Source organism: Malaclemys terrapin, chromosome 10, assembly GCF_027887155.1.
Source record: "Malaclemys terrapin pileata isolate rMalTer1 chromosome 10, rMalTer1.hap1, whole genome shotgun sequence".
In the NCBI taxonomy this organism is placed as follows: domain Eukaryota; kingdom Metazoa; phylum Chordata; order Testudines; family Emydidae; genus Malaclemys; species Malaclemys terrapin.
In genome coordinates this window covers 20,726,738-20,754,290 of record NC_071514.1, presented here as the reverse complement: position 1 = coordinate 20,754,290, position 27,553 = coordinate 20,726,738, and the positions used below count along the sequence as shown (strand labels likewise).

The 27,553-nt window shown below is 39.6% G+C and overlaps 1 protein-coding gene across 3 annotated transcripts in view; it reads left to right on the top strand.

Annotated features, from left to right (window-relative positions):
• Positions 1-3,989: 3,989 nt before the first annotated feature.
• The window catches only part of SLC12A1 (solute carrier family 12 member 1), a 66,563-nt gene continuing 42,999 nt past the window's right edge, over positions 3,990-27,553 (top strand). The window contains exons 1-7 of one of the 3 annotated variants that reach the window (XM_054042868.1): positions 3,990-4,006; positions 6,299-6,780; positions 18,089-18,223; positions 18,432-18,507; positions 25,243-25,338; positions 26,071-26,210; positions 26,578-26,688. In XM_054042868.1, coding sequence (XP_053898843.1) covers positions 6,370-6,780; positions 18,089-18,223; positions 18,432-18,507; positions 25,243-25,338; positions 26,071-26,210; positions 26,578-26,688 — 969 coding nt within the window. In that variant the 5' untranslated portion in view covers positions 3,990-4,006; positions 6,299-6,369. Of the gene's footprint in view, positions 4,007-6,174; positions 6,781-18,088; positions 18,224-18,431; positions 18,508-24,451; positions 24,548-25,242; positions 25,339-26,070; positions 26,211-26,577; positions 26,689-27,553 lie in introns of those variants that run through there. The other 2 variants (XM_054042869.1, XM_054042867.1) reach the window with 2 other exon arrangements.

The following is a 27,553-nucleotide window of genomic DNA, read 5'->3' as shown; positions in this document are numbered from 1 at the left end:
TATTTGTTGCAGAATCATAAAAGCATTTCATGCTGCTTTTATTTTGGGAATTCGCCTTTTGTGGAGCTGTGGGTAAGAAACAGCTAATGTCAAAGAAAGACTTTAGGGAGATGATTCACTAAACATTCAGTGAGGAGGAGTGGCAGAGAAATCTCTTGAGAACCAGACCTGTCACCTGTCTCTTCATAGGCAGAATTCATGCCACAACATCACATCAGTGACAAATGGGTGTGAAATATTTTTGAATAGTAACTCCCAACTCATCCAACATGATTTCTTTAAGTCCAGAAACTGACCTTGGAGACCTCATATGCAAAAACTGAATCAGCCCAATGTATGGGACCAGCTTAGTTTGCAAGATTAAACAGCACAACAGGATCACAGCACAAGGGGAGAAGCCTGCAGGTACTCATGTGTCTGCACGTGGAACAGAAAAACCAACGTAAGTGCTAATGGTTATTGCAGTCACTAATGAAAGTCCCACCCTCGAACACCTGGAGGTGCTGTCACATTGGCTAAATCCATGTGAGAGGAGCATCATGCTGCTGCTACTATATCCAGTGTTTCCACAGTCTTTTCAGAACAACGTGTAGGGCTGTTTCTTGCTCCCAGTCTGAGAAAACTGTTTACACTTGCTGAAACAAAACTTCCCTTCTGCTCCAATCAAATTCTTAGATGGCCAAGGAAGAGTTATTGGGATGGGGGTGGGAGTTAAATGTAATTAAAGATGGTTTGGTTGCTATACATAAGATATACGGTACACTCAGCATTGCAAGACACATGCCCAGCTCAAAAATCCAACCAGAGCCTCTAATTCCATCCTCACATCCTCATACAGCTGAAAATTGGCTAGTAGCTCGCATCAGAAAGCAAAGTCATTCTGAGCCTGATAAAGAGAGATTCACAGAGATGAGGAGAGGGGAAGAGAAAAAAGCAAATATTAGTTAAGGACCCATTCCTCAAGTCTAGTTGAGCTGTGCTCAGAGCAGGACCTAAAGGGGTGTATAGCTATCTTTGCAGCACCTTTGTGCTCCCCTGGGGACTGGTTCAGCTCTTGGCAGAAGTTGGAACGGCCTTTGCTGCTCTAACTTGTGTTGGATGATAACAGTCCCCAGTGGCCATAATACTAGCTGGGGATTGCCAGAGTACAGAGGCAATCTGCAAGTCTCTCTATACCAGTGGATCAAAAGAGGATGGAACCTAGACCTGTTTCTGCCAGCTGTGCACCATCCAGTGATTCCCCCCATGCTAGAAAAGCCCCAACAGGCAGGGCAGGACAGTTTTTCAGTCTCTTTGCACTACCAGAGTGGTGCAAAGGGGCAAATCAGGGGACAGGGTCTGGTCCTACCATTGGATTGGATTTGGAGTGTCACTCTGAGGAATTCTGTGGCAGAGGGTCCTAGTAAGACAGAAGAGGTAACACAGAGAAAAAACAGAAGCTGAGTAGTAACACCTCAAGGTCACCTCTTAGCACAAATAGCTGCTGTGTGAGAGTGTCAGAACTTGATAGTAATTCGATTCCACTTTTGAGAAACTTGGAATCAGACTTCTGTTTAGGTATTGTCACTCTCACTATACAGCTGTGCGTGCTAAGAGATGCAGAGACAAGAAGATGAGTTGTAGTGATTGTTTGTTTTACAGTAATTCAGCAAAATCCATATTGTGCCACGTGCCCTATCTGCTAGATAAATGGCAGTGAAGGGAACTTGGCTAAGCAAAATGCCATTCACGGGGAAAGACACTGGATTATATGGGAAAAGCCATGAACATCATGCCTGAGGCTAATAGCAAGAAAGAGAACAGTAGTGGCGGTACTGACTCTTTTTGGTGGTCTTCTCCATCCACTCTCCAAAGTGTACAATGTGAAAAGCTGTGACCCGGAACATGTAGCATTTAAATGGCTTAGGTTCCAGTGTGAGAAACCTTTGAGGCCACATAGCTCGAATATCCTCTATTTATTTTGGTTTTAATTCAAACATAAATTAAGTATCTACCGTGCAAAATTATCCAGTGCAGAGCTTTAGCACACTGTACACATGCTCATCCTTTTCATCTTGGTAACAAGAAATAATGTACTATTTCATTTATGCTCTGGTCCATGAACGGTACTTAGTTCTTTGACTTTACAATATTTTGTTATAGCCATGTACTAAATTCCATTTTGATTACAGAGCAACATTAGTTGTTTCTCCCTCAAAAGGAAAAACTCAAGCCTACAAGATGGAGTGCACAAACTGGAACTTTTCAAAAGCTTTCCTCAAAAATACAGGGCAAGATTTTTAACAGAAATAGACTCAAAAAAGTTCACACACAGCCTGATTCTCCTCTCATGTATTCTTATCCCCAATTTACTGATGGGGAAACCAAGGCACGGAGACAGGAAGGTTAAATGACCTCATCAAGGTCACAAGGAGAGTCAGTGGTCTCATCCATGCTGGGGATCTAAATGAATTCAGGATTATGCATAAACATGCTTCCAGCTAAACCAGTTTTTAACAGTGTTAATAGGGGATGTTGATGGGGCTAACCGGTGTTCTAAAATGTGTTATAGCCGAAGCAAAGAGCTGAGCAAGGCCATGATTTTAAACATAGTGCAAGCAAAGTGTGACCCCATCAAACTTTGTTTTTTTAAACACAATTCCCAAACTCTTTTCAAAGACCTGTCCAAAGCTAGGCTTAGAGTGCCAGAGTACCTGGCACCCAGACCTATACTCGGACTGCTAGGCTATGCTTTCTTCAGCATGAAACTTTATATTAACTCCCTGGATAGTGTCACTGCCCAAGTCTCAGATGTGGTGATAGGCACATCACTCACACAGGCTGAACTTCACCCCATCTGGAGGCTCAAGCTCAAACACTACGCTCAATAGGCATGAGTTTCAATCCCAAGAGGAGAGTTTACTGATAATTATGTAGTTGGCAGATCCTACAAACATACCATTGCGAAGTCAGAGTAGTTTGTGAACAAATAAACACGTTCATTTCAAATGATATAAGTACTTGACCCAATTCTGCTACATGCACTGTTGAAATGGATGGACTTGTGGTTAAGGCACTGGATGGGGATTCAGGAGACCCAGATTCCACATTCCCAGTGAGACCCTGAGCAAGTCACTTACTGTCTGTGTGCTTCTATTTAAAACAGAGATCATAATACCGCCTTTCTCTCACTCTGTGTCTATACAGACGCCAGTCCTGCAAAGGCGTCTCTGATATTTAACTTTATACACGTGAGCAGTCCCAATCAAGCCAATGGTGTCACTCATGTGCTTAAAGCTAAATACATTTAAACTGTGAGTGAGCCCTCCAGGAACTACCATAATACAAAAAATAAATAACCACAGTAATAATGAATAGTATCTTATTCCATGAGTCTTTTCCATTGACTTTAATGGGACTACTTGCTGGACTCACTGTTCAACTTCCAAATGCGATCTGCTAAAATCAGATTTCCAGTCGTGGAGTTTTAGAAATTTTAATGTAAATTCAGCCACCTCTTATTGTATCTCTTCCCCATCCCCTAAGGTATCAAAGAAAAAAAAATCTAAAATGAAATGATCCACAATCTAAAAGGAAATAAACAGGAAGGACATACTGACGTGCAAGTGCACATAAGCAGATCCATAATTATGGGACAGTAACTGATACAGCTGCCTAGAAGCCTGTAGCTATATTTTATAAATTCTAAAGAAAAACAAACCAACCTATTTTTCTCCTATGACATGCAGTCACAGTTTTTCCAAGAATTAACAGGTTCCTTCCAAGAATTAACAGGTTCATTTACTAGTTGATATTTAACAAGCTAGAATGTCCCTCTAAATCAGTCATTTAGGAGCGTTTTAGAGCATGTGTCAAAGACAGGGGTTGGGTGAGTCACTTAATGTTTTGCACAGAAGAAAGAATTAGCCAATGAGGTAAAAACCATGATGCATAAGTGAGAAGGACAGTCTATATACAGAAGTAAATAAGAGGCTGATTGCCCTACACTACAGCACGGGACCGAGAGGTAAGTTAAACTATCCTGAACAGTGTAAGCTTGTTAACTTATGCATAATACAATAATACTAATAATACTAAATTTAATGGCAAATAACAGCATCTAACAGACCTCTGGAAATCTACTGCAAAAAAAAAATCATTATTTGCAAAGGCAGCAGAAAGGTAAGAGACTTTTATTTTCCTAGTGGCAGAAACACTTACCATAGAAGTAAACTTGGAAAGTGAAATTATGGGTCTACTGAAGCCAATGGCAAAATTCCCATTGACTTCAAAGCACCAGGATTTCACCCAGAGTCTACAAGTACAGAGTTAGGACTAAATCTGTTTTTTACTGAAGTCAGCAGCATCACTGTTATTGACTATAGTAGGATCAGGATCTGGCATTTATGTAAGAAAATATTTCATTTCCGTGCACTCTTTTTATATTAAAGATTTTTATGCTAAGGGGAAAAGCATACAATCTATGCTCAGAGATTACCAATCAATAACATAACAAATGTAATATGGATCAGAGGTGACCAAGAAAAATAGTACCAAACAAAGAAGCTGAAAGAAGGAACTTCTTGTTTCTGGTGGAGTTCACAAAACATTAAGCAGAAAAGAACAGCTTGCTTTGAAAAACCAATATCTAGAGGGTTATAAAGAAATTTTGCTGTGATGAGAGTTTACAGCAGGATATTCTATATACAGAAACAGAGAGCGAGAGTAGATGGGACTCACAGAATCTGCATCTGACTTGCATTCAAGTGCTATAGCTAAGTCTCATAATGAGGTTTGAGTGTATTTGGTTAAGGGGCTCTTCAAGTTATAATTCCGCTGTGTGATTATTTGATATTTTATATAGGTAGGCATATGTAGATCTATCAATAGATATGGTTAATTTGTCTTTCAATTCTCAGTTCATTCTTCTAATGGGTTTATTTATTTACCTGATGTTCAGTTGGTATAATCCTTTTATAATAGTGCATGTTTTTTCTCCAAAATTTCCTGCTATCAGATATATTTTCAAAAGGGCCCAAGACCCCACATGAGCTCAACAGGGACAGGATTGGACTTTTACTGAATTGTTCTACACAGGGTTGTAAAATCACATTTCTTTAGTTACTGAAAGTATTAATCAATATATGCAATTATTTCAAGCCTCATATTGGTCTGGCACAGGATTTAGTAGATCACAAATAATTTGTAATACATGCCATTTCAGAGTAATCTAACTTGACAGCTTGTTCTCCTTGGACCCAATCCTGAAAGCTTAACCATTTGCAGGACTGGGCCTTATATATAGCCTTTTTTCCTTTTTTAGGGAGCAGGGGGCAGTTCTGCATCCCTCATACATTTAGTTCTAACCATCTGCCACTATTTATTTCAAATGGTCTTAAATGGGTATTTGGGGACACAAGGAATGCAAGATCAGGTCTGTAAAATTATTCTTTTAATCTTGTATTGCCTAAAACTATTGCTAATATATATTTCAGTAATAAATAACTGTCATTTTGCTTTAGTTATTTGGACATATTCATTACAATTTAGTAAAAACATGTTTTTATATATTTCAGTTTTCTAACATTTATTCCTTTATGTGACATTACTCCTAGATACATCTAAAATGTATAGTTTTCAGTGCTTCAGTCACCAGTCATAAATTATTTCACATTTTGGAACTACTGAAAATTGTAAAGACTTATTTGTTTTATTTTTAATAGTCTAATATATTACAATTAACTTAAAAAAACATTGGATTTTTTGAAGAGTCATGTCAATTTACTTCTGCACTATGGGTGAAAACAACCAATGTGCAGTGGTAAATACCATGTGCAGGATCTCTGGTGAATTCCGTCCTTCTTGGCTAGATGTTGCATTCCTTTCATCTCCAATGAACCATTGGGCTGTACATTGTTCAGAGAAGTACTACGTTTAGTCCCTGAAAAGTTAATATACTCAGGAAAGTTACTTTTAAGTATAGTGTTAGCCTATTTAGGGCCTGATCGAAGCCCATTGAGATAAATAGCAAGACTCCTATTGATTACACATTGACTCAGAGTTTGGATCAGGCCCTGTTTGTAAAAAGTTATAAGGTTGCTGTCTCACAGGGTTTTTTAAGAAATCATGGAAGAGTTACCTTACTATGTAAGTTAATTAAATATAGAAAAGTTTTACTTATGCTTTTGATGACAGAGTCATGCAGGACAACCTTAAGAAGAATACTTAGGAGTGAACACTTCAAGAAAGTCTCCATTGAACTTTGCTAGATTAAGAACCAAGATCTTTCAAATGCAACAGCATTATTGTCTTATTGCAGATAAAGCAACACTACCTCCGACTACAGAAGAATAGAAAGATTGGTGACCTAAGCACATAACATCCCTGAAGATGTCAATGAATAATTCTCCAAATATATTCTTGGAGCCAAGTCCAAATAGGTTTCAAGTTAATGTAATTAACGAAAGCCATGACAATAATGCAACACCCCAAGAGGATGCCGATCCTCCACATTATGAAGAAACATCATTTACTGAAGAAGCACATGGCAGACACAGGATCAGTCACAGGCCTGGAAACAGAGCATTTTATGAAAATTTTCTTCAAAATGGGGATACTGTTAAATCAGATGGAAATTTACATCCCTATGATACTCATAGTAACACATATTACTTAAAAACCTTTGGCCATAATACAGTGGATGCAGTTCCTAACATTGATTATTATCGAAATACTGGCAGCATCAGTGGGGCCAAAATGAACAGACCAAGCTTGTTAGAAATTCATGAACAACTGGCAAAGGTAAGTGGAAAGGAATGATACAAACACTTTCCATTAGATTTCCAGGCAAATTTTGTTTAGTAACATATCCAGCCCCTTATCTTGTGAACCCTGTTCAAGAGAAAAAGTGTAACTAAATACTTCCCTTATTTAGACTTGTACCTGCAGGATGTTCTCTGTTCTGTATTCTGCTAGGAGCAAAGATTTTTGTTAAACAGGTTTGTATCTGGTTGAAAATAATGAATGTACTCAATCAGTAGGAAAATATGCCTATTTCTTGTCTACAGCTATAAAACCACAGGATTCATTTTATGTTTGACTTACAGTTAAATGTGTAGAAGTAGCAACTTAAGCCATAATTTAACCTAAATCAAATATGAAAGTGTCTATTCTAACCTTTAATCTAACACCTGATCATAACTAGAGTTCTACTGATTAGTTTGTTGTGTTCATTCAATAATCTGGTAATAACTGTTGTATTAAAGTTTTATAATGTATCATAAATACCATTATCAACTAGTCAGAAATACAAAGCTTTACCCATTTGAGCTATGAACAAAAGATACCAAATTGTAAGCAAAGGTGACAAGATGCAAATTAAGATGAGTTTCAAACACAAAAAAGAATGTGTGTTGGTTCTGAAAATATTTGCTTTAAAGAGGTATATGTTAACAGACAATTCTTGGGGACAAATTCATCCTTAGGGCACTGGTTACCCCACTGATATCAATGGATTCACACTAGGGATGACTTTGGCCCTCATTGTTTATTGTAACAATGATTTTTGGGAGGGTCTGAGAGGCACCACTTGATGATCGTCTATCAACCATTTATTCAGAAATCATTTGGCTAAATCTTTTTTACTGCCCAGTGCAAAAGAGTTGTTTAGAATTCACTCATATACTATGGTGATGTGACCATGGAAGTACAGAGGCAAGACAGACTTACAGAAAACTAGTTAGAACCACAGAGAACAGCTGCTCTTGACAAATGAGATACCTAAACTGCTTTAAATGATTTTCTAGAGTTGGGGTTATTTCCCCTCTCCTTTCTAGGGGGATTGTGGCCCTAGTTTTGATTAACTGAATGAATAGGAGAGTTTACCACTGACCCACAAGATTGATGGGTCTAATGAACAGAACTTCCCCTCCAGCAGTCACTCGATGCATGCTCCATTTTATCTGCACAGCCACCCTGGTAAATTGATCATTAATTAACAAGAAACAGGCCCTTTGTCATCAGAATCCTCATTTCTGTTGCCCTCTGCACCTACTTTTCCCACAACGATTCACCAGAAATGCATTGTCTAGGTCTGATTCCCTGCACTCTCAAAATTCCCCTTAAATGTACTGTATTTGAAAAATTGATAACAGCAAGTCTCAGACTGAATCACATTGTAATGGTCAAGACCAACCCTCTGAATAGCAGGGTTTCACAAATGTCTGTGCTACTTCATGTGCACCAGTGTAATTCATTTCTATAAAAAAAACAAACTTAATGGAAGGCCGGGGGCCTGATTCTTCACTGCCTGGCTCGGTAGTCACACACATATAAAGTGAGCGAAGAGTAGGTATAAAATACAACTTCACTGAGAGTTTTGGGTGGACAAAGACTACTAGATCAAGCCCTCTATATAGTTCTTTGCAACAGTTAAACAAAGTAATTGAAAACCTACTGGAAGAAATTATTAGGGATGGTTCAACTGATCTGGATAAAATGAGAATCCCTCTTACCCCCAAACCATGGTGACAAGTTTTCTATATAAAGCATTGCTGAGAGCTAACCTTCACCCCTTTTTTTAGAGTGGAAGTCAAACCATTCCCCTCCCCCCCCCCCCCCCCCCCCCGAGATTCTAAACTGTTCAGATGTGTCTTAGGGAAGAGGCAGGAGAAGGGGGTTCATGTCTAGCTTCCAGCTGGGACTAGAAGTGCCAAAATACAGTGAGAAAAAAACGGTTCCTCCTCTATTACTGGCCAAATGTGGAAGCAGAAGTCTCCAGAGAAAGCCTGCTCTCATTTCATTTCCAACTCAGTTTTGCATATTTGTGAGGTCTGAATAATTTGGATAAGCATTAGACTTTTGGATGCTGATTCAAATGTAGTTCAAACTACAAACCTCTTGAGGTTCACCCATCCTAGGAAGGATCAGTCAGAAGTAGTGAAATCAAGCCTAAAGTTAACCATTTGGAAAATCAGGGCCTGATTCTCCCCCCCATCTCCCACATTGGGACTCCCCTTTACAAGAAGGCCCCTGCCTGAGCTGTGTAAAGTGGCCTTAATGTAAATGAGAATCAGGTCCTTGGTGTGGTCACTTACAGCTATGCAACATGAATGCCAAGTGGGTATAAAACACTATCCCTGGGGTAAATGAGTGGAGAATTCCAATTTGGTAGCTCCACTAACTTTGCAGATGTACAAGTGAAAACTCGAAGGACAAGGCAGTGAGGAATCTGGCCCTCCATGTTCAGATAAGCTGTATTATATAAATGAATGACACTAGTGCATGTGAAGTAGCACAATGAAACCCTGGTGTCCTGGGGTTTACGTCTTGACCTTTATAACCTAATTCAGTCTGAGGTTTGCTGCTGGACAGCTTTTCAGTTTGGGTATCTGTTTTTGTTTACAGAATGTAGCTGAACTTCAGCTGTTTAGTTTTTTGTCCTTTGAGGTTTTTTTTAGTGAGCGAAGGTCAAAGCAAGAACTGTCTGGCTCATTTCAGAAGCTTCATAACATTACTTTTTTAACATAAGGTTTTGCAGGGCATGACTACTGGGGGAGAAGGAGGCATATTCTAGCTTTTGACACACAGCACTAGCAGTCAGGATTTCTGGGCTGTAATCCTGGCTCTTCCATTGATTCACTGAATGATGTAGGCAAGTCACAAGTTCCCTGGGTCTTAATTACCCCATCCATAAAATGGGGATATTAATATTTAACTGGACCTGAAGCAAGTGCTGTGAGGTCTAAGTTATCAATGTTTGTAAAGTGTTCTGAGATCTTAACCTGAAACACTGGAGAACACAGGATAAGAACATAGAGAAGGCAATTTTGGTATTTAGAAGAATAAATAAATTAGATGTAATTGCATGACAGATTAAGATAGCAAGCACTATGCAAGCGCAATAATTTTAATTGTCACGGTGTTTTTAGTGCACACGGCGTATTATGGAATTGTTATAGTAACTGATTATTAGTGAAATAATCACACTTCATTCCCTTTATGTGGAACAACTCCATATAAGCTCTAAACCAGTAGTGGACAATCTACGGCCCGCATACATCCCATCAGGATAATCCGCTGGTGGGCCACAAGAAAGTGTTTACATTGACCGTCTGCAGGCACGGCCTCCTGCAGCTTCCAGTGGCCGCGGCTCACCGTTCCCGGCCAATGGGAGCTGCGGGAAGTGGTGCGGGCTGCAGGGACGTGCTGGCCGCCGCTTCCTGCAGCTTCCATTGGCCGGGAATGGCGAACCACAGCCCCTGCGAGCTGCGGGAGGCCGTGCCTGCAGATGGTTAATGTAAACACTGTCTTGTGGCCCGCCAGTGGATTACCCTGATGGGCCGCAGGTTACCCACCACTGCTTTAGACTACAGTTGGCACTAGCAGAATGATTATGAAAAGTAGTTCCTGGGTGCAGAGGAACTCAGGGCAAGAATTGCAAAAATTACTAGTGATTGGGGGCAGGGGAGTCTCAGTTTTGCAGTGTCTATCTTGAGACCTCTTAAAGGTGCGTGATTTTCAGAGGGTGGTATTTTCAGAGCACTTTCTGAATAGCAGCCTACTTCATGGTGTCTCAATTTGGGTGCCCCAAAACTGGGGCAATCCAAAATCACTAGTCACTTTTGAAAATTAGAAATTAGTGATGGAGAAGACCTATCAGGATATCAAGCTTCTCCCTCTGCCAGGGCTAGATTGTTCCCTGGAGTACATTGGTTAGTGTTTTGTGTTAGCATATGCACCAACTACTTCTATGGTGGAAATAACTCAACCATTCCCCATGCAGTTTGTGAAAACAAGCAAGGACTTGATTTCAATGGGACTTTTTCAGTTAGCATTATAATGACTCTAAATTACACAATGGGCCTGCTCTAACTCCCAGTTAAATCAATTGGAGTTTTGCTATTGACTTTGGTTCTGCCCTCCACCCCCCAAACATGTTGCTGTTACACTGTGTGAGAGGGAGGTAGGACTTAAAGAGCTTGCACAAGGTATGCCCATCCATCCTTGCAAGCAGTGGAGCCCAGCCCTGTGGTAGCTCCCTGCAAACCATAGTGTAGCAGGAACTTGTTATGTGAGTCAACCTGTAGATTAAAAACACCTAATGGGGCTTTTGAAGGATGAAGTAGCAGCCATGGCAAACTAGTTTCCATGGCTGATCATCCACAGGTGGGAGGAAGAATTCTGCATTATGCACAGCCTGGCGTTGCTCCTGCTAGACACCGCTGTAGTAGGCTCATCAACCTCTATATGTGGCCTAGCCTACACTAGAGGGGAACAGAGTGTCACACTGAGTGGTGTGGGTTCCACTAGCAGTCCTAGCTGTGCATTTGACAGTTTGAGGAAGGATGGTGGCCTTTAAATACATTAAACCTGGGCTTGTGATTCATATGACCATTTATGCAAACCACACACAATGTACCATAATCCTGTAATCCTGCACCATTGCTAGTGTTTGATGCAGTGTATGCCATACCTGTCTGGTGCATTAAATACTATCTCCCTTTTTTCTCAGTGCAGTTCACATGGCGGTAAGCACATCTCACTAGGAGAAAACTAGTTTCAAACAACAAAACCAGACAAAGTTGTCAAACATAACTAGCCTGTCTGAGCCCATTGCTGGTGGCTAGAAGCAACATATTTTGTGACTCCAACTGACTGAGTCCTACATAAGCCTTTCCATTGTGCTTTGATGCTGGTTTAACATCAGAAGATAAAACATTCATATTTAATACATTTTTTTAAATGTATCGTTTTTTTGATGCCAGAATTTAAGCAGGCTGAGAGGAACATCTGAGATCCAGCTCCTTCACTACTGCAGTCAAATGTGTGTAATCTTTTAACAAGATGTGTCATTTTTAGCTCGTATTAAGCTCCAAAATGCCAATTATAGTTAAAGATATATTTTGTAAGAACTATTTCACAGCTGGTAGTGGGTGAGAATTGCTTGGGTCTAACAGTTATCCCACCATAAAAAATAATTTAACCTTCCTTCATCTCCTTGGCTGTTCGCCACACTTATTATGTAGATTGGATGAGCTCATCGTTACTAGCCACACAAGATACTAAAGCTGAAACGTTCTGAAATGAAGAAGGGAAAATGTTTAAAACAGCAATAACTTTTGATTTGGATGACTTCTTGAAATGTTCTGTCACCTTTACTCCTTACCCTTAATGCATGAATTGCCCAGGTAAAGCCATTTGGTAAATAAATAATCATTCCCTAAAGCACTCCAATTTAAAATGCAACATGGAAGGTTTAGGACCATAATTTACAGTAATGGAATGTGAAAGCACAAATTAATTTGACGTATGTAAGAAACAACTAGTTTCAAGTGGCAATGACTTAACCTTTTATTTTTTGTCTTTGACGACTTGATCCCATGAATGTGCAATAAACAAAAATTCATGTGACAATATTATGGCTGCTAATCCTCTTGGCCTCTACTTAATAATTGACTGTATTTTGAGTGAATGTAGACGCTATCATCCTGGGTGAGATTTTTCAAAGGCGCTCAAGTGACTTAGGAGCACAATGAGATTTGTGCTCCTAAATCACATGGGTAGTTTTGAAAATCCCACCCACAGATGCGCTTAAGGAGATAAATTCTCTCCAAAGAAGTTCAGCATTGTTCTTCTTCATCAGATAAGATGGTAGGTAGCACCAGGAGGAGAATATAGAACATCAGGTCTTATATGCAACTGTGTATGCAGCAAAGCTATCTACTGTTTGTGTATCTGAGGTCAGAACTAAGCCCATATTTTCTACACAACAAGCATACTTAATTCCCATTGATTTGGTGTTATGGGTGCTCGGCACCTTTGAAAATAAGGCACCATATCTCTCAATCTGGACTCTTAAAAACTGAAATGGCCAAAATTAGAGGCCACTTTCAGAAATTTTGACTTTGCTCAATATCACACACTGAGTGAATGGCAGATCCAGAAATCGAATCCAGTTCTCCTATGTCCCAGACAGGTAGCCTATCCCCTGGAATACATTGCCTTTCATAAGAAGAGATGCTTCTGCTTTATGGTACACTTAATGTTGTATGAGGGTCATTGTAAGTAGATGTTCCGGATTTTGTAAGATGTGTGATAATGATTGTTGCTGTTACTGTTATAATGATTGTAATGAATTATGTTCCTGTGGTGTTATCACATTAAAGCAGGTTCTTCACAGTTTTAATTACACATACAATAAAATCTTATATATTATATATTTCTACATTAATACATATATGTGTACACTACAGGACAAATCCTGTTTGGGCATGCACATGCCAGCTGACAATATGAAACATAACTAGGCGGGTGTTGGCAGGAACCTACCCTAGACATCTGCCAATAGAGTGGCAGCACAAAGCCCCATTCTCTGACACCTCCCCCTACTTTTCTCCTTCCTAGCAAGGGACCATGATTTCTTTACCTCAATGGCCTTCTTAAGAACATAAGAACGGCCCTATTAGGTCAGACCAAAGGTCCATCTAGCCTAGTATCCTGTCTTCTGACAGTGGCCAATGCCAGGTGCCCCAGAGGAAATGAAGAGAACAGGTAATCATCAAGTGATCCATCCCGTTGCCCATTCCCAGCTTCTGGCAAACAGAGGTTAGGGACACCATCCCTGCCCACCTGGCTAATAGCCATTGCTGGACCTATCCTTGATGAACTTATCTAGTTCTTTTTTTAACCCTGTTATAATCTCGGCCTTCACAATATCCTCTGGCAAGGAGTTCCACAGGTTGACTGTGCATTGTGTGAAAAAATACTTGCTTTTGTTTGTTTTAAACCTGCTGCCTATTAATTTCATTTGGTGGCCCCTAGTTCTTGTGTTCTGAGAAAGAGTAAATAACACTTCCTTATTTACTTTCTCCACACCAGTCATGATTTTATAGACCTCTATCATATCCCCCCTTAGTCTTCTCTTTTCCAAGCTGAAAAGTCCCAATCTTATTAATTTCTCCTCATACGACAGCTGTTCCAAATCCCTAATAATTTTTGTTGCCCTTTTCTGAACCTTTTCCAAGGCCAATATATCTTTTTTGAGATGGGGTGACCACATCTGCATGCAGTATTCAAGATGTGGGCGTATCATGGATTTATATAGAGGCAATATGATATTTTTTTGTCTTATTATCTATCCCTTTCTTAATGATTCTCAACATTCTGTTTGCTTTTTTGACTGCCGCTGCACATTGAGTGGATGTATTCAGAGAACTATCCACAATGACTCTAAGATCTCTGTCTTGAGTGGTAACAGCTAATTTAGACCTCATCATTTATATGTTTAGTTGTGATTATGTTTTCCAATGTGCATTATTTTGCATTTATCAACATTGAATTTCATCTGCCACTTTGTTGCCCAGTCACCCAGTTGTGAAAGATCCTTTTGTAGCTCTTCACAGTCTGCCTGGGACTTAACTATCTTGAGTAGTTTTGTATCATCTGTAAATTTTGCCACCTCACTGTTCACCCTTTTTTCCAGCTCATTTATGTTGAATAGGACTGGACCCAGTACAGACCCCTGGGGGACACCACTATTTACCTCTCTCCATCCTGCAAACTGACCATTTATTCCTACCCTTTGTTTCTTATCTTTTAACCAGTTACCAATCCATGAGAGGATCTTCCCTCTTATCCCAGGACTGCTTACTTTGCTTAAGAGCCTTTGGTGAGGGACCTTGTCAAAGGCTTTCTGAAAATCTAAATACACTATATCCACTGGATTTCCTTTGTCCACATGCTTGTTGACCCCTTCAAAGAATTCTAGTGGATTGGTGAGGCATGATTTCCCTTTACAAAAACCATGTTGACTATTCCCCAACAAATTATGTTCATCTGTGTGTCTGACAATTTTGTTCTTTAGTGTCAATCAGTTTGCCCGGTACTGAAGTCAGGCTTACCAGCTTGTAATTGCCAGGGTCACCTCTGGAGCCCTTGCTAAAAATTGGCGTCACATTAGCTATCCTCCAGGCATTTGGTACAGAAGCTGATTTACAGCCGACAGTTAGTAGTCCTGCAATTTCACATTTGAGTTCCTTCAGAACTCTTGGGTTAATACCATCTGGGCCTTGTGACTTATTACTGTTAGGTTTATCAATTTGTTCCATAACCTCCTCTAACGACACCTCAATCTGGGACAGTTCCTCAGATTTGTCAGCTATAAAAATGGCTCAGGTTTGGGAATCTCCCTCACATCCTCAACCGTGAAGACCAATGCAAAGAATTAATTTAGTTTCTCTGCACTGGCCTTATCACCCTTGAGTGCTCCTTTAGCATCTTGATCGTCCAGTGGCCTCACTGGTTGTTTAGAAAGCTTCCTGCTTCTGATGTACTTAAAAAAATATTGCTATTACTTTTTGAGTCTTTGGCTAGCTGTTCTTCAAATTATTTTTTGGCCTTCCTAATTATCTTTTTACACTTCATTTGCCAGAGTTTATGCTCCATTCTATTTTCCGCATTAGGATTTAACTTTCACTTTTTAAAGGATGCCTTTTTGCCTCTCACTGCTTCTTTTACTTTATTGTTTAGCCACTGTGGCTCTTTTTTGTTCTCTTCCTATGTTTTTTAATTTGGGGTATACATTCAATTTGAGCCTCTATTATGGTGTCTTTAAAAAGTTTCCATGCAGCTTTCAGGGATTTTACTTTTGGTACTGTACCTTTTAATTTCTGTTTCACTAACCTCCTCATTTTTGTGTAGTTCCCCTTTCTGAAATGAAATGCTACAGTGTTGGGCCGTGATGGTGTTTTCCCTGTCACAAGGATGTTAAATTGAATTATATTATGGTTACTATTACCAAGCGGTCTAGTTATATTCACCTCTTGGACCTGAAACTGCTCCACTTAGGACCAAATCAAGAATTGCCTCTCCTCTTGAGGGTTCCAGGACTAGCTGCTCCAAGAAGCAGTCATTTAAGGTGTCAAGAAACTTTATCTCAGCATCCCTTCCTGAGGTGACATGTACCCAGTCAATATGGGGATAGTTGAAATCCCCCATTATTATTGAGTTTTTTATTTTAATGGCCTCTCTAATCTTCCTGAGCATTTCACAGTCACTATCACCATCCTGGTCAGGTGGTCTGTAATATATCCCAACTGCTATATTCTTATTATTCAAGCATAGAATTATTATCCATAGGGATTCTATGGTACAGTTTGGTTCATTTAAGATTTTTACTTCATTTGATTCTATGCTTTCTTTCACATATAGTGCTGCTTCCCCACCAGCATGACCTGTTCTGTCCTTCTGATATATTTTCTACGCTGGTATTACTGTGTCCCATTGATTATCCTCATTCCACCAAGCTTCTGTGATGCTTATTATATCAATATCCTCATTTAATACAAGGCACTCTAGTTCACCCATCTTACTATTTACACTTTTAGCTCTGGTATACAAGCACTTCAAAAACTTGTCACTTTTTAGCTGTCTGCCATTACATGATGTAATTGAATGGGACTTTTTTTCTTTTGACTGTTTCTCATCATATCCTACCTGTATTTTATCATCTTCCATCCTCTCCTCCTTATTTGGACATAGAAGGATGTAGAAGAAATAAATGGAGATTTCCTATCTCCTACATGCACACAACTTGACACATTAATTGGGAACCCAGCTATATTTATGCCCTAGTATGTTACCCCTCTCCCTCCACCCTTTGCATAGTTACCCGCTCTAGAAATGTCCTCATACCCCACCAAATCCTGAAAAGCACTGAGTTCCCTGAACTACCAGCTTCCTCCATCTCCCTGACCCTCTCACTCACCCCAATGGGCTTTCTTCACACAGGGCCTAGCCTGCACCTGGATGTTGTTTGCCCTTATGCTGATTCGCCCAGAAACTTCATATGATGAAACCCAGAAGGGAGCAATGAAGCATAATTCAGAGGTCAGGGACATGGTCTCTGTGTTAGTCCACAGGTACTCCCTGACCCACCAATGGCTGCAAGGTGCAATCCTCTGAAACAACTTATTCCTACCCAAATTGCAAGCTGCAGCCCTGGAGCTGAACTTTCTCAAAAGCTGAGGGGAGGGACACTGGGGTTTTTAGTTGTCCCATTAGAGGGACAGGGACAGATCTAAGTCTGCATCCAGATCCGAACTTTCCCAAAACTTTGGGATGTTGGTTCAGCCATTCCTCTGTGTGTAGGGAGAAGGCTTTTCAAAGCCAGGATGTGAGCACACATGAACGCCGCATTTGGCATGTGGTTATGGCGCCAGCATGCCAATACTTGACCCTGTATGCTTATACTTCTATTAAAGCTAGTTAAATAGCTAGAACAGGTTATTCATTTAGTGTATTATTTGATGCATTTTTGCGGCTGTTCATCAAATAACATTCTCACTAAAGAGAACTTAAGCTACAGAGTTGGTCAAATTCTGCAAAGATATACACCTCTATCCCGCTATAATGCTGTCCTCGGGAGCCAAAAAATCTCACTGCGTTATAGGTGAAACCGCGTTATATCAAACTTGCTTTGATCCGCCGGAGTGCGCAGCCCTGCCCCCCCGAAGCGCTGCTTTACCACATTATATCCGAATTCATGTTATATCATGTCGTGTTATATCGGGGTAGAGATGTATTTGGTGACAGTATTATCTGGTGACAGGAAAAATGGTGACATTCATAAAATAATTTATTTGCCAAGTAGTAGTCAGCAAATTCTAGTTTCTTTAGCCAGTACTACTTCTTATGTTATATAAAATATATTTTATTTTTATTATTAATAACAATAATTTACATTTCAGTAGCATTTAGAGGTCAACCAGGGTCAGGATCTCAGTGTGCTATGTGCTATACAAACATATAAGTATGGTATATATGCTGTATACTGTTAACGCTTACCCATACACACACATAGACAGTATTTAAGTCCAGACTATGATACACTTACTCATTCTGATTATACCTTGAGTAGTTCAGCTACTATTTAGTGTGAGTAAGAGGATAACATTCTTTTCCAAAAAAAAAAAAAAAAAAAAAAAAGCAAAATACACTTTTATTTTGGATCCCTATTTTTCATGTGTTCCTTATGTAGCTAGTTGTCATCCTCTTGGTATATTGTTTAGCAACTGTACAGAATATATTTGTTTTTTGTGTGATCTTTTAGAACATAGCAGTGAATCCCGGTTCAATCGAGAGAGTTACTAATGGAGATGGCACTCCAGGAGATGAAGCAACAGCCAACAAGGAAGAAGAAGGCAAAGGGGGATTTGTGAAGTTTGGATGGGTGAAAGGTGTGCTGGTGAGAGAAACCTAAACCTTCCTACCAGAAAATTATCTGTATCTTACAAAAATTAATATATCAGCAATTATCAATTACCTTAAAAAGGGGGGGAGGGGTTGTTTGCTGCTTTTAAAAAGCCTATTCGTTTTCTGCAATGCACCTTAGCAAGTTTCATAATACTGTTTGTAATTTTATAGTGATGCAAGATTATTTGTTTAAAACTTAGGTGAGATGCATGTTGAATATCTGGGGTGTGATGCTTTTCATTCGACTGTCCTGGATTGTAGGTCAAGCTGGAATTGGTATGTATTTTTTCAACAGCATAAAGAATAAAGGGTAGAAACTACACATGATCACAATTAATATTTAATCTGAAATGTGAGTTTGCATGTCGCACTAACTTTGGTCTTCCAAGTGTTTGCTTGCTAGGGTATAAGAGTTACTGGAATTTTCCAGACTCCCAGCCAAATTACTGCTTAGAGGGATGTGGTGTCAACTATACACACAAACATATAACAACCCCCATCTTTGGTGAAATTTGTATTTAGAACCAGTAACAGCTCTCAACTTCATGACTGAAGCCAATTTATAATATATATACTCATACACAGTTGACCTTTCTACTTCACACTTTGCTAATCCATGAACCCAAACTGTCATTCACACACTATTTTTAACTACAATACAGAACCAGATACTAGTGGCACCAGGAAATATTTTAATAAAACTCAACTAAGCTTTTCAGATAAATTAACAAAGTACATTTTTTGGTGCAGGACCGTTTCTTTTTCATTGTGTCTGCATCCTATCCAACTCCCACTGAATTTAATGTAATGACTCACCAACTTCAGTGGGAGTTGGACCCTGAGGGCTCAGTCATGCATGGTAATGAGTGCTCTAACCCCCACTGAAGTCAATGGGAGATGAGTGTGCTCATCTCACCAACTCACAGAGTTTTCAGCATCTTGCAGTATCAGGCTTTTATTCAGGAATGTAAAATCATAGCATCACAGAGTTTAAGGCCGGAAGGCATCATCAGATCATTTAGTCTGATCTCCTGTACATTGCAGGCCACCAACACCACCCAGCAACAGCACACTAAACCCAACAACTGAACAACCAAAATGAGACCAAAGTATTACAGCTCACGGGAGACTAGATTATTATGTGCACAGACAAGAGAATAGCAGGGACCCAGGTGCACCAGTGCCTGAGGCCCCTGCAATGCCAGGGAAATGATTGAGATACACCCAGATAATCCTGGCAAATGACCTACACCCACACGCTGCAGAGAAAGGCCAATTTCTTCCCAACTCCACATATGGCAATTGTTAGACCCTGAGCATGTGAACAAGAACCAGCCGGCCAAGCGCCTGAGAGAGAGAAGGCTTGATGCCACCTCAGAGACCAGGCCCACATCATCCTATGTCTCATCTCCAGCCATGGCCATCCCTGATGCTTCAGAGAAAGGAGTTAAAAAAAGCCCTCCCAGAATATATTGGGGTTGGAGAGGAAATCCCTTCCTGACTCCTGCCGGCAGCCAGCTGGCACCCTGAAGAAAGACCTTTCGGAACATAAGACATAAACATAAGACATAAACAGAAGTGAGCCCCAGGGCTGTTGAGCCCTGCCCCCCACCATCATAAGCAGCCCTGTCATACAACTGCACTCACATTTGTCCAACTCTCTCAAACTCATTAAGTTGTTTGCCCCCCACAGCTCCTATTGAGAGGCTGTACCAGAACACCATCCCCCTTCCTCTAATTTGCAGCCTGCGCTGGCTCATGGCCAATTTATATCCGTACGTTCTTGTGCCTTTTTAGCTTAAACAACTCTTCACCCTCCCTGGTATTTACTTCCTAATGTATTTATAGAGAACAATCATAATCTCCTCTCAGCCTTCTCTTTGCTAGCTAACCAAGCCAAGCACTTCCAGTCTCCTCTCAAAAGACAGGCCCTCCATTCCCGATTGTCCTAGTAGCTCTCCTCTGTTCCTGTTCCAGTTTAAATTAATCTTTCCTGAACATGGGTGACCAGAACTGTACATAAGACCTGATGTGGAATATTACCAGTGCCTTGTACAATGGCATTAATACTTCTCTAGCTCTATTGGAAATGCTTCTCCTAATACACCCTAAGATTGCATTTGCCTTTTTCATAGCCACATCACACTGGTGGCTCATAGTCATCCTGTGCATCAATCCACACAGCCAAGTCTCTCGCCTCCTCTGTCACTTTCAGTGTCTGGTGCAGATCATGCACAGATTTACTTGATATAAGTAAGCTCTTCAGGACAGGTCTCTCTTTTTGTTCTGTGTTTGTACAGTGCTTAGAACAATGGGACCTTGACCGAGGCCAATAGGCACTAATAGAATACAAATAATGACAGCTGTAATCTGCAGTCTCCAAAATATCAATAGCAGGTATTTTCAATTGTTGTTTTACTGGTTTTCTCTCAATATAAATTGGTATTAGAGAGGAACTTGAACCAAAACTTTGGATCGGAGATCTGACCATGCCTGATCTCGGAGGTGATTCAGAATTCAAACGTGGATGGATCTCTGGGCTGAAACAGAACCTCAGCTCCATGCACCCTCTCAAGACTTTTCAGGGGCTGAAATCTCATCTCAGGCAAAACTCCCATTGGCATCACGGAAGTTTTGCTTGAGTGAGGATTGCTAGATTGAGCCCTGAATTTGCAATTAGGAAACCTCTGTGTAACAGGTCTTCTGAAAAAAGAACATAAACATACTCAGACATAAGGTTGAAAAGGCAAGAAAGTTCCTGAAAGAAAATGGAAGAACTCTGCATATTTTTACAATGTTCCATATCTGGCTCCAGTACTGTGCCTAGCCCTGACAAAAGGGTGCTTGCTGATTTTATGATGCATACCAAATGAGGGTTTGCAGCCACAGGGTACACATAAGTGTATGCCTTGCCATGAAAACTCTGCATCTTAACATTGCCAAGACTTTGCTCCAGGGTTTCATGCAAAATTAGTTTTTTAAGGGCAGTTTAGTAACTTATTGAGATCATCAAGAAGCATTACTTTGTTTTGAGGTGTGAGAATAGCCATAGGCAAGAGTAATTCATTTTAATGCAATTTACTTAATATCCATATGTCTGGGTTTCAATATAAACTTTAATCAGATCTTATCATTACTTTGCACAACAGCAGTTACAATGGCCCTGGTTTCACATTTAATTTTACAGTTGTAATTCACTAATAATCAAACCCTCCCTTCTTACTGTTTATTGGTTTGTTGTTGTTTTATTTAAATTACATCTTGTACGTAAAGCAGGTCAGTTTCATTTTTAAAATGGGACACTGAATTCCGTTTGAATAATCTCCCAATGCATTTTCTGAATATCCTATAAGCAATAAGCATTATGTCCCAAGACAAGTTATTTAAGGAGAGTAGAGATGAAGCTCATCACCACCATGGGTTGGAGATTTCACTGGGCACTGCTGCTAACATGGAAGTTAAATGAGTCAGTGAAGCTACCATCTGGGCCCCATTTATATCCCAATCATTAGAAGGGAGTAGAGAGCAAACCCTTTTCTTGCTAAGTTGTCTTGGGTACAAGCTGTTAAAGAGGAAAAAACAGGTGGAGACAAGGTTCTCTAATCATAAGAATTTATCAACTATGAAAAGAGTAGTTAAATCTGGTACTGAGAGGGTTACATTTCCAAAACCATCCTGTTAATTTGCACCTGCCATTTTGCAGCTCCCCCAAACCTTGTAGTTAGGCAGAGGTGAGAAGAGGGGCCAAGTTTAGGCCATTAGAAAATATTGCCCCAAATGTTACCATATAATAATGAAATGAATAATATTCGTAGTGTTTTGTTTTGCCTAGTTCATTTATCTCTTGCATTGTGCCTGTTGAATATTTCCTTTTTTTCTCGATTGGTAACAAATTCTGTCCAAACAGACACATCAATTGTCTAATGAGCAGAATATATAGCCCTGTTTAGCACATTTGTTTTGATAAAATATGTTATCAAAATGTAATTGAAAAGCTCTGGAAGGTACTTTATACCAATTACAGGGAAACATTCAATCTATTTTGAGAGTGATGTCTCTGAATTATTCAATTTAATGAGTTAACAGTTTATTAAAAAGTCAGATCGTGGCCTGCCATTCACCAGGGTGAAAAACACCCATTGGATTCAGTGGGACTTTTGTGTGCAGACTATGATAGGATATGGCCCAAGGAACTGACTTTGTATACAGAAGTGTATACCAAATAGGTGCATCCTAGGTTAAAATTAAAGCTCACACGTCAATAGTGTAAATGTGATTTATCATTTAAAATATCTAACTTCATGCTATATATCACTTATATCTCCTGCACGATGTTGCTCTGCCTTAGTGTGCTGTGATAACATGGCTATCATTTTAGAAACAAAGAACATTTGTTTGGGGATTAGATACCTATAATAATCCCATATGAAATGAAGTCAGCTATCTGATCTGAAATGAAGCCAGCAGGTAGAACTAGGGCAGGTAAGTCCATACATTGTAGTACCGCTAACGGTTTGCTAGTTACAGTATCCATGTTTCAGTTCTGACAAACCATGGCCAATATTTACTGCTACAGGCTAAGTTTATGCTTCCATTTTAAAATGAAAATGCACATACCTAATGGGAGCAATAGAGTTACTGAGCAGGAAATGCTGAAGTAGGGAAGCGTGAAGAAGTTCAGATACAATTAAGATTTCACACAGAGAAATTAGATGAAAACAGAAATACTCTTGCTGGAAGGTTGCAACTACCTCATTTCTTAAAATTCAGAATGATAACACACAAGAACCCAAGAGAGAGAGAAAATAGGCTGCTCCCTAAGGTAGCCAGGCACAGCTCACCCCACATGGCTTTAAGCTTGTTCCTTCCAGCCTGGCTGTCCACTACTGACTCAGATAATCCAGATCACATGGCTTCCTTCAGAGTCTCCAAGCAGGAGCAGGGAATCCCTGACACTTAAAGTGAAAGTTTGTCATTTTTAATCAGTTTCCAATACGCCACAGGAAGTAAAAGCAACAAAATAAGAGAAAAGCTGTTATAATATTTCTTGCTTGACTAGAAGCAGGAAAGTAGTTTGGAAGGAAAACCTCAGAAGAAGCCCTATTCTCATGAGCTTTCTAGTCCAGTTTTGCAGAGTTAAGAGAACTGCGCTGTATGGATAAGGTCCAGTAAAACATGCAAACTATCTGAACTGTAAAGAACCTCGGAACCTTTCAAGGTTCACCTTTTACTAAAATAAACCTCCAGGTATTTGATTAGTTACATGTAATTCCACAGTATGTTGAATTTTAGTTAAACAAATGGATCTCAAAGTTTACCTTTTCTGGTCCTCTTGTTAAAATGAAGATTCTCTCAGAGCCACATCCCCGCCTAATCCCAACCCAACCCTTCCCAAAGGCTTCAGTCCCAGACAGGGAGCCTGTAACCTGAGCCCCGCTGCCCAGGGCTGAAGTCCTCTGGCTTTGGTCTCGGGAGGTGGGGCTCGGGCTTCAGCCCTGGGCCCCAGCAAGTCTAAGCCAGCCTTGGCGACTCCATTAAAATGGGTCTGTGACCCACTTTGGGGTCCCAACCCACAGTTTGAGAACCATGGATCAAGGCTAAATGTATAGCAAACACCTGACAAAGCTGCATATTTTTGTACTAATGTTATGACCAATCAACTTGGTGATGGGTGCAGTATGAGAACCAAAGCAGAATAAAATGGAAACCAAATTATAACTTTTTTTTTTGTTTTTCCCTATACGAGAACTTGTTCAAGATCCATGTTTTAACCCCATGACTGAAATATGGCTCTCTAAAATGCTTATAGCATGTTTACTCCAACCATCTACACAAGAAAAAAAGACATTATAACATTGCTTGGTTGCTTAATTTTTGTAGTAACAAGGGGGTGGATCAAAGAAAGACATGAGGCACCCATGCAGAGAATTGCTTTTTTATTATTATTTTTATTAGTTTCAAGAAAGTCTCTGGAGATCATAAGAGAGTCCATGACTGGGCTACTTCTGTCAGAAAACATCACTGCTTGAAGACTGATGGATGCTTTGCTATTGTGATAGAAGTAGCTACATGGACCTGCTGGAATTGCTCCACAGACCATGAGTGGTCTACAAACTATCATTTCAGTTCAGAGCTCTGATTCTAGTTTGAAAGTTTAATTTAAACGATTTTGAGGAATATGGATCACAAATAAAATATTTTATCTTTTCATTACTGACAGGTCTTGGAGTTGTCATAATTCTTCTTGCCACCACAGTAACCTCAATTACTGGGTTGTCAACTTCTGCAATAGCAACTAATGGGTTTGTCCGTGGAGGTAAAATCTTTAGGGTTTCTTATGTTCTCAAGACTCAAAAAGGTTTAATTATATTCTTATGAGAGAAACCAGAGGTTGTATTCCCTAAAATACCACCACCACTAAGGATAAACCAAACTGGACACGTAGAACCCAGATGAATCAGCAGGTAATACATCTAGCCAACACTATCCACAATTTTATAATGTTTGAGTTGTCATTTTAATAAATCGCAGTTTCACTTCAGTTTGTAAAGTACGTTTCAGCTGTTCCTGTCTGAGACTGGAGGAGGAATGGATTCCACTTTGTCCTGGAGTTCTTTTGTTCTTACTCTTTTAATAGATCATTCTTATTCAGAGCATTTCAGGTTGCATTTCCTTGGAGAGAGTGAATATTATGAACCTCATTCCTTTAGCTTAAAGGCGGATGCAGATTGATGGATACATTAATTTTTATCACTTCCTGTACATTTCCTTATAAAATCCTTTTACATTTCAGGTGCTTCTTGGAACATAAGTGATTACTCTTGGTGCAATACCAAAGTCTAGTACATTTCAGGTACTTCATGAAACTTGTATCTAAAAGTTTAGTGCATTTCAGGGTCTTGAAGGTACACCGGGTGTTTCCCCCACAGTGGATGATGGTGATTTCTAACTACAGGATTCAAGTGCTGAGCAGGTATTTAGGTTGAATATATTCTTTTTGGGATTTTTCAGGTCTTGGAATCATGGCTATTATGCTGAGTGTGGTAGTAACAACATTAACAGGTATCTCAATGTCTGCCATTTGCACTAATGGAGTAGTAAGAGGAGGTACGTAAATATAACTATATGGAAAATATGGAAATCTGCAGGGATGATTTAGAATAAAATGGAGAGATTGTAATGGTGTTAGCTCAGTACAGTAAAGCAAAGAGAAATCAAAATATAAAAGTTTTGGGTGATCTCTTTTACTGAGATAACTCCAAATAACAACATGTCTCTTCAGGAGATTTTAAAACATTCTGACATTAAACACTATGGTTCATTATGATAGAAGGAACTATTTAATTGATTGACTAAGGTTCCACCTATGTAGAAATGCAAAAACTTTAAAGACTTTATGGCTTAACTCTGTGGACTATTTAAGGACTGTATTGTGCATGTTTGTATCTTGGCGAATGAATTTTTACACTGACAACGGAGGACCCAGGTAAGGAAAAATCCTTTCAGCGGTGGTGTTTTCTTTCTAGCATCTGTGTTTTAATTATATACCATTAGTGGCTGGTTTATATACCAAATAATACATGCTAAAAAGATATTAATGATTCCAATAGCTAGTCGTTTTCAATACTTAATATTTGAAATTCTACAGTAAGTTCCAAAAGCTGAATTTTTGCAAACATTTTTCTGGGCCCATCCACATGCAAATTTGTTCCTTCTATTAATAGGGCAAATCCTCAAGCAAAAAAACAAAACTCCTAGTGGTATGGCTCACATGAGTAAGGTAAGCAAGATCTGGCAATAGCTGAATTATGTTAAAGCAACTGTCTCTTCTGTTGGCAGGTGGTGCTTACTATCTTATCTCAAGAAGTTTAGGACCTGAATTTGGAGGATCAATCGGACTTATCTTTGCCTTTGCCAATGCTGTAGCCGTAGCCATGTATGTAGTTGGATTTGCTGAAACTGTTGTAGAGCTTCTTAAGGTAAATATGAAAGTATATTTATTGCATGTGGTTAAACCAGGGAATTCGGTCAACTTTTCTAACTGCTTCAGTCTTTGGCTGTTATTTAGATCTCTCTAAATGGACCACGAATCCTACTTAATAAGATTTCCCATCACTTCTAACTTATATCAGAAGCGTTTTTTACAGTCCTACAAGAGCTCCAAAATCACTAAAGGGAATAGGTTCCTAATTAGTCAACCAGTAGTCTCAACTACTAAGGCCAAACTAGCACAGGAAATCATTAACCCCTGAAACTGTTTAAGCTAATGTACTCATTCCATTCTATTTTACCTGGTTGTCTGATCTATCCAGCTGATCATATACACTGTGTTCTTACCCTTTCCAGAGCAGTGGTGCATTGATGGTGGATGAATTCAATGACATCAGAATAATAGGCTCCATTACTGTAGTTGTTCTTTTAGGCATTTCTATGGCTGGTATGGAATGGGAAGCAAAGGTAAGCTTTAAAAGTTATGTATAAATAAATATTATTACACTGCAGAACGTGTTATATAAGCATAAAACAGGGGTTTGGGGGTTGAGATCTACGTGGTTTGAGCATTGGCCTGCTAAACCCAGGGTTGTGAGTTCAATCCTTGAGGGGGCCATTTAGGGATCTGGGGCAAAGATCTGTCTGGGGATTGGTCCTGCTTTGAGCAGGGGGTTGGACTAGATGACCTCCTGAGGTCCCTTCCAACCCTGATCTTCTATGATATGACAGGTGGGAATTTCAAAAGTACTCAACATTAGCTTCCCAGCTCCCTTTGAAGTCAATGAGAGTTAGCTATTGATGTCAGTGGAAGCAGAGTTAGGCCGCAGGCTCCCTCTTTTCCTCACACTGAAATTTGTGGGGGAAGAGGAGTTTTGTGTTCTGCAGGCAGTTTAATTTTATTTGTTTTTGTAATTTATGGCAGGATCATCTATAGCCTTAGGTAGATGCCCCTTTTATTTTTTTTTTATAGCTCTATAGAAATAATAATAATAAAAATAATACACAGTCTAGCCGTGCTACTCTGTGTAGGATACTGGCCCCAAAGTGGGTTGTTATATTGCTATCCATTCATTACCCTCTAAGGATTCATGCCTTCCTGTCTACTGTTCGAATGTTAAAAATCTCAGTCATGTTTATTAATGGGAAAACACCCATAAAATAAAGGAAATGTTACGGCTAAGAGACTGGAATGTACCTGTCAAAATCAGATCCAGAATAGCAACCTTATCTTTATGTTCTGCTCTGAGGGGAATTTAGAGCTACTTGTAAGAGTGGTCAATTAGACATATAATACCCATGATGTAACAATGCCCTGAAACTAAACAAACAA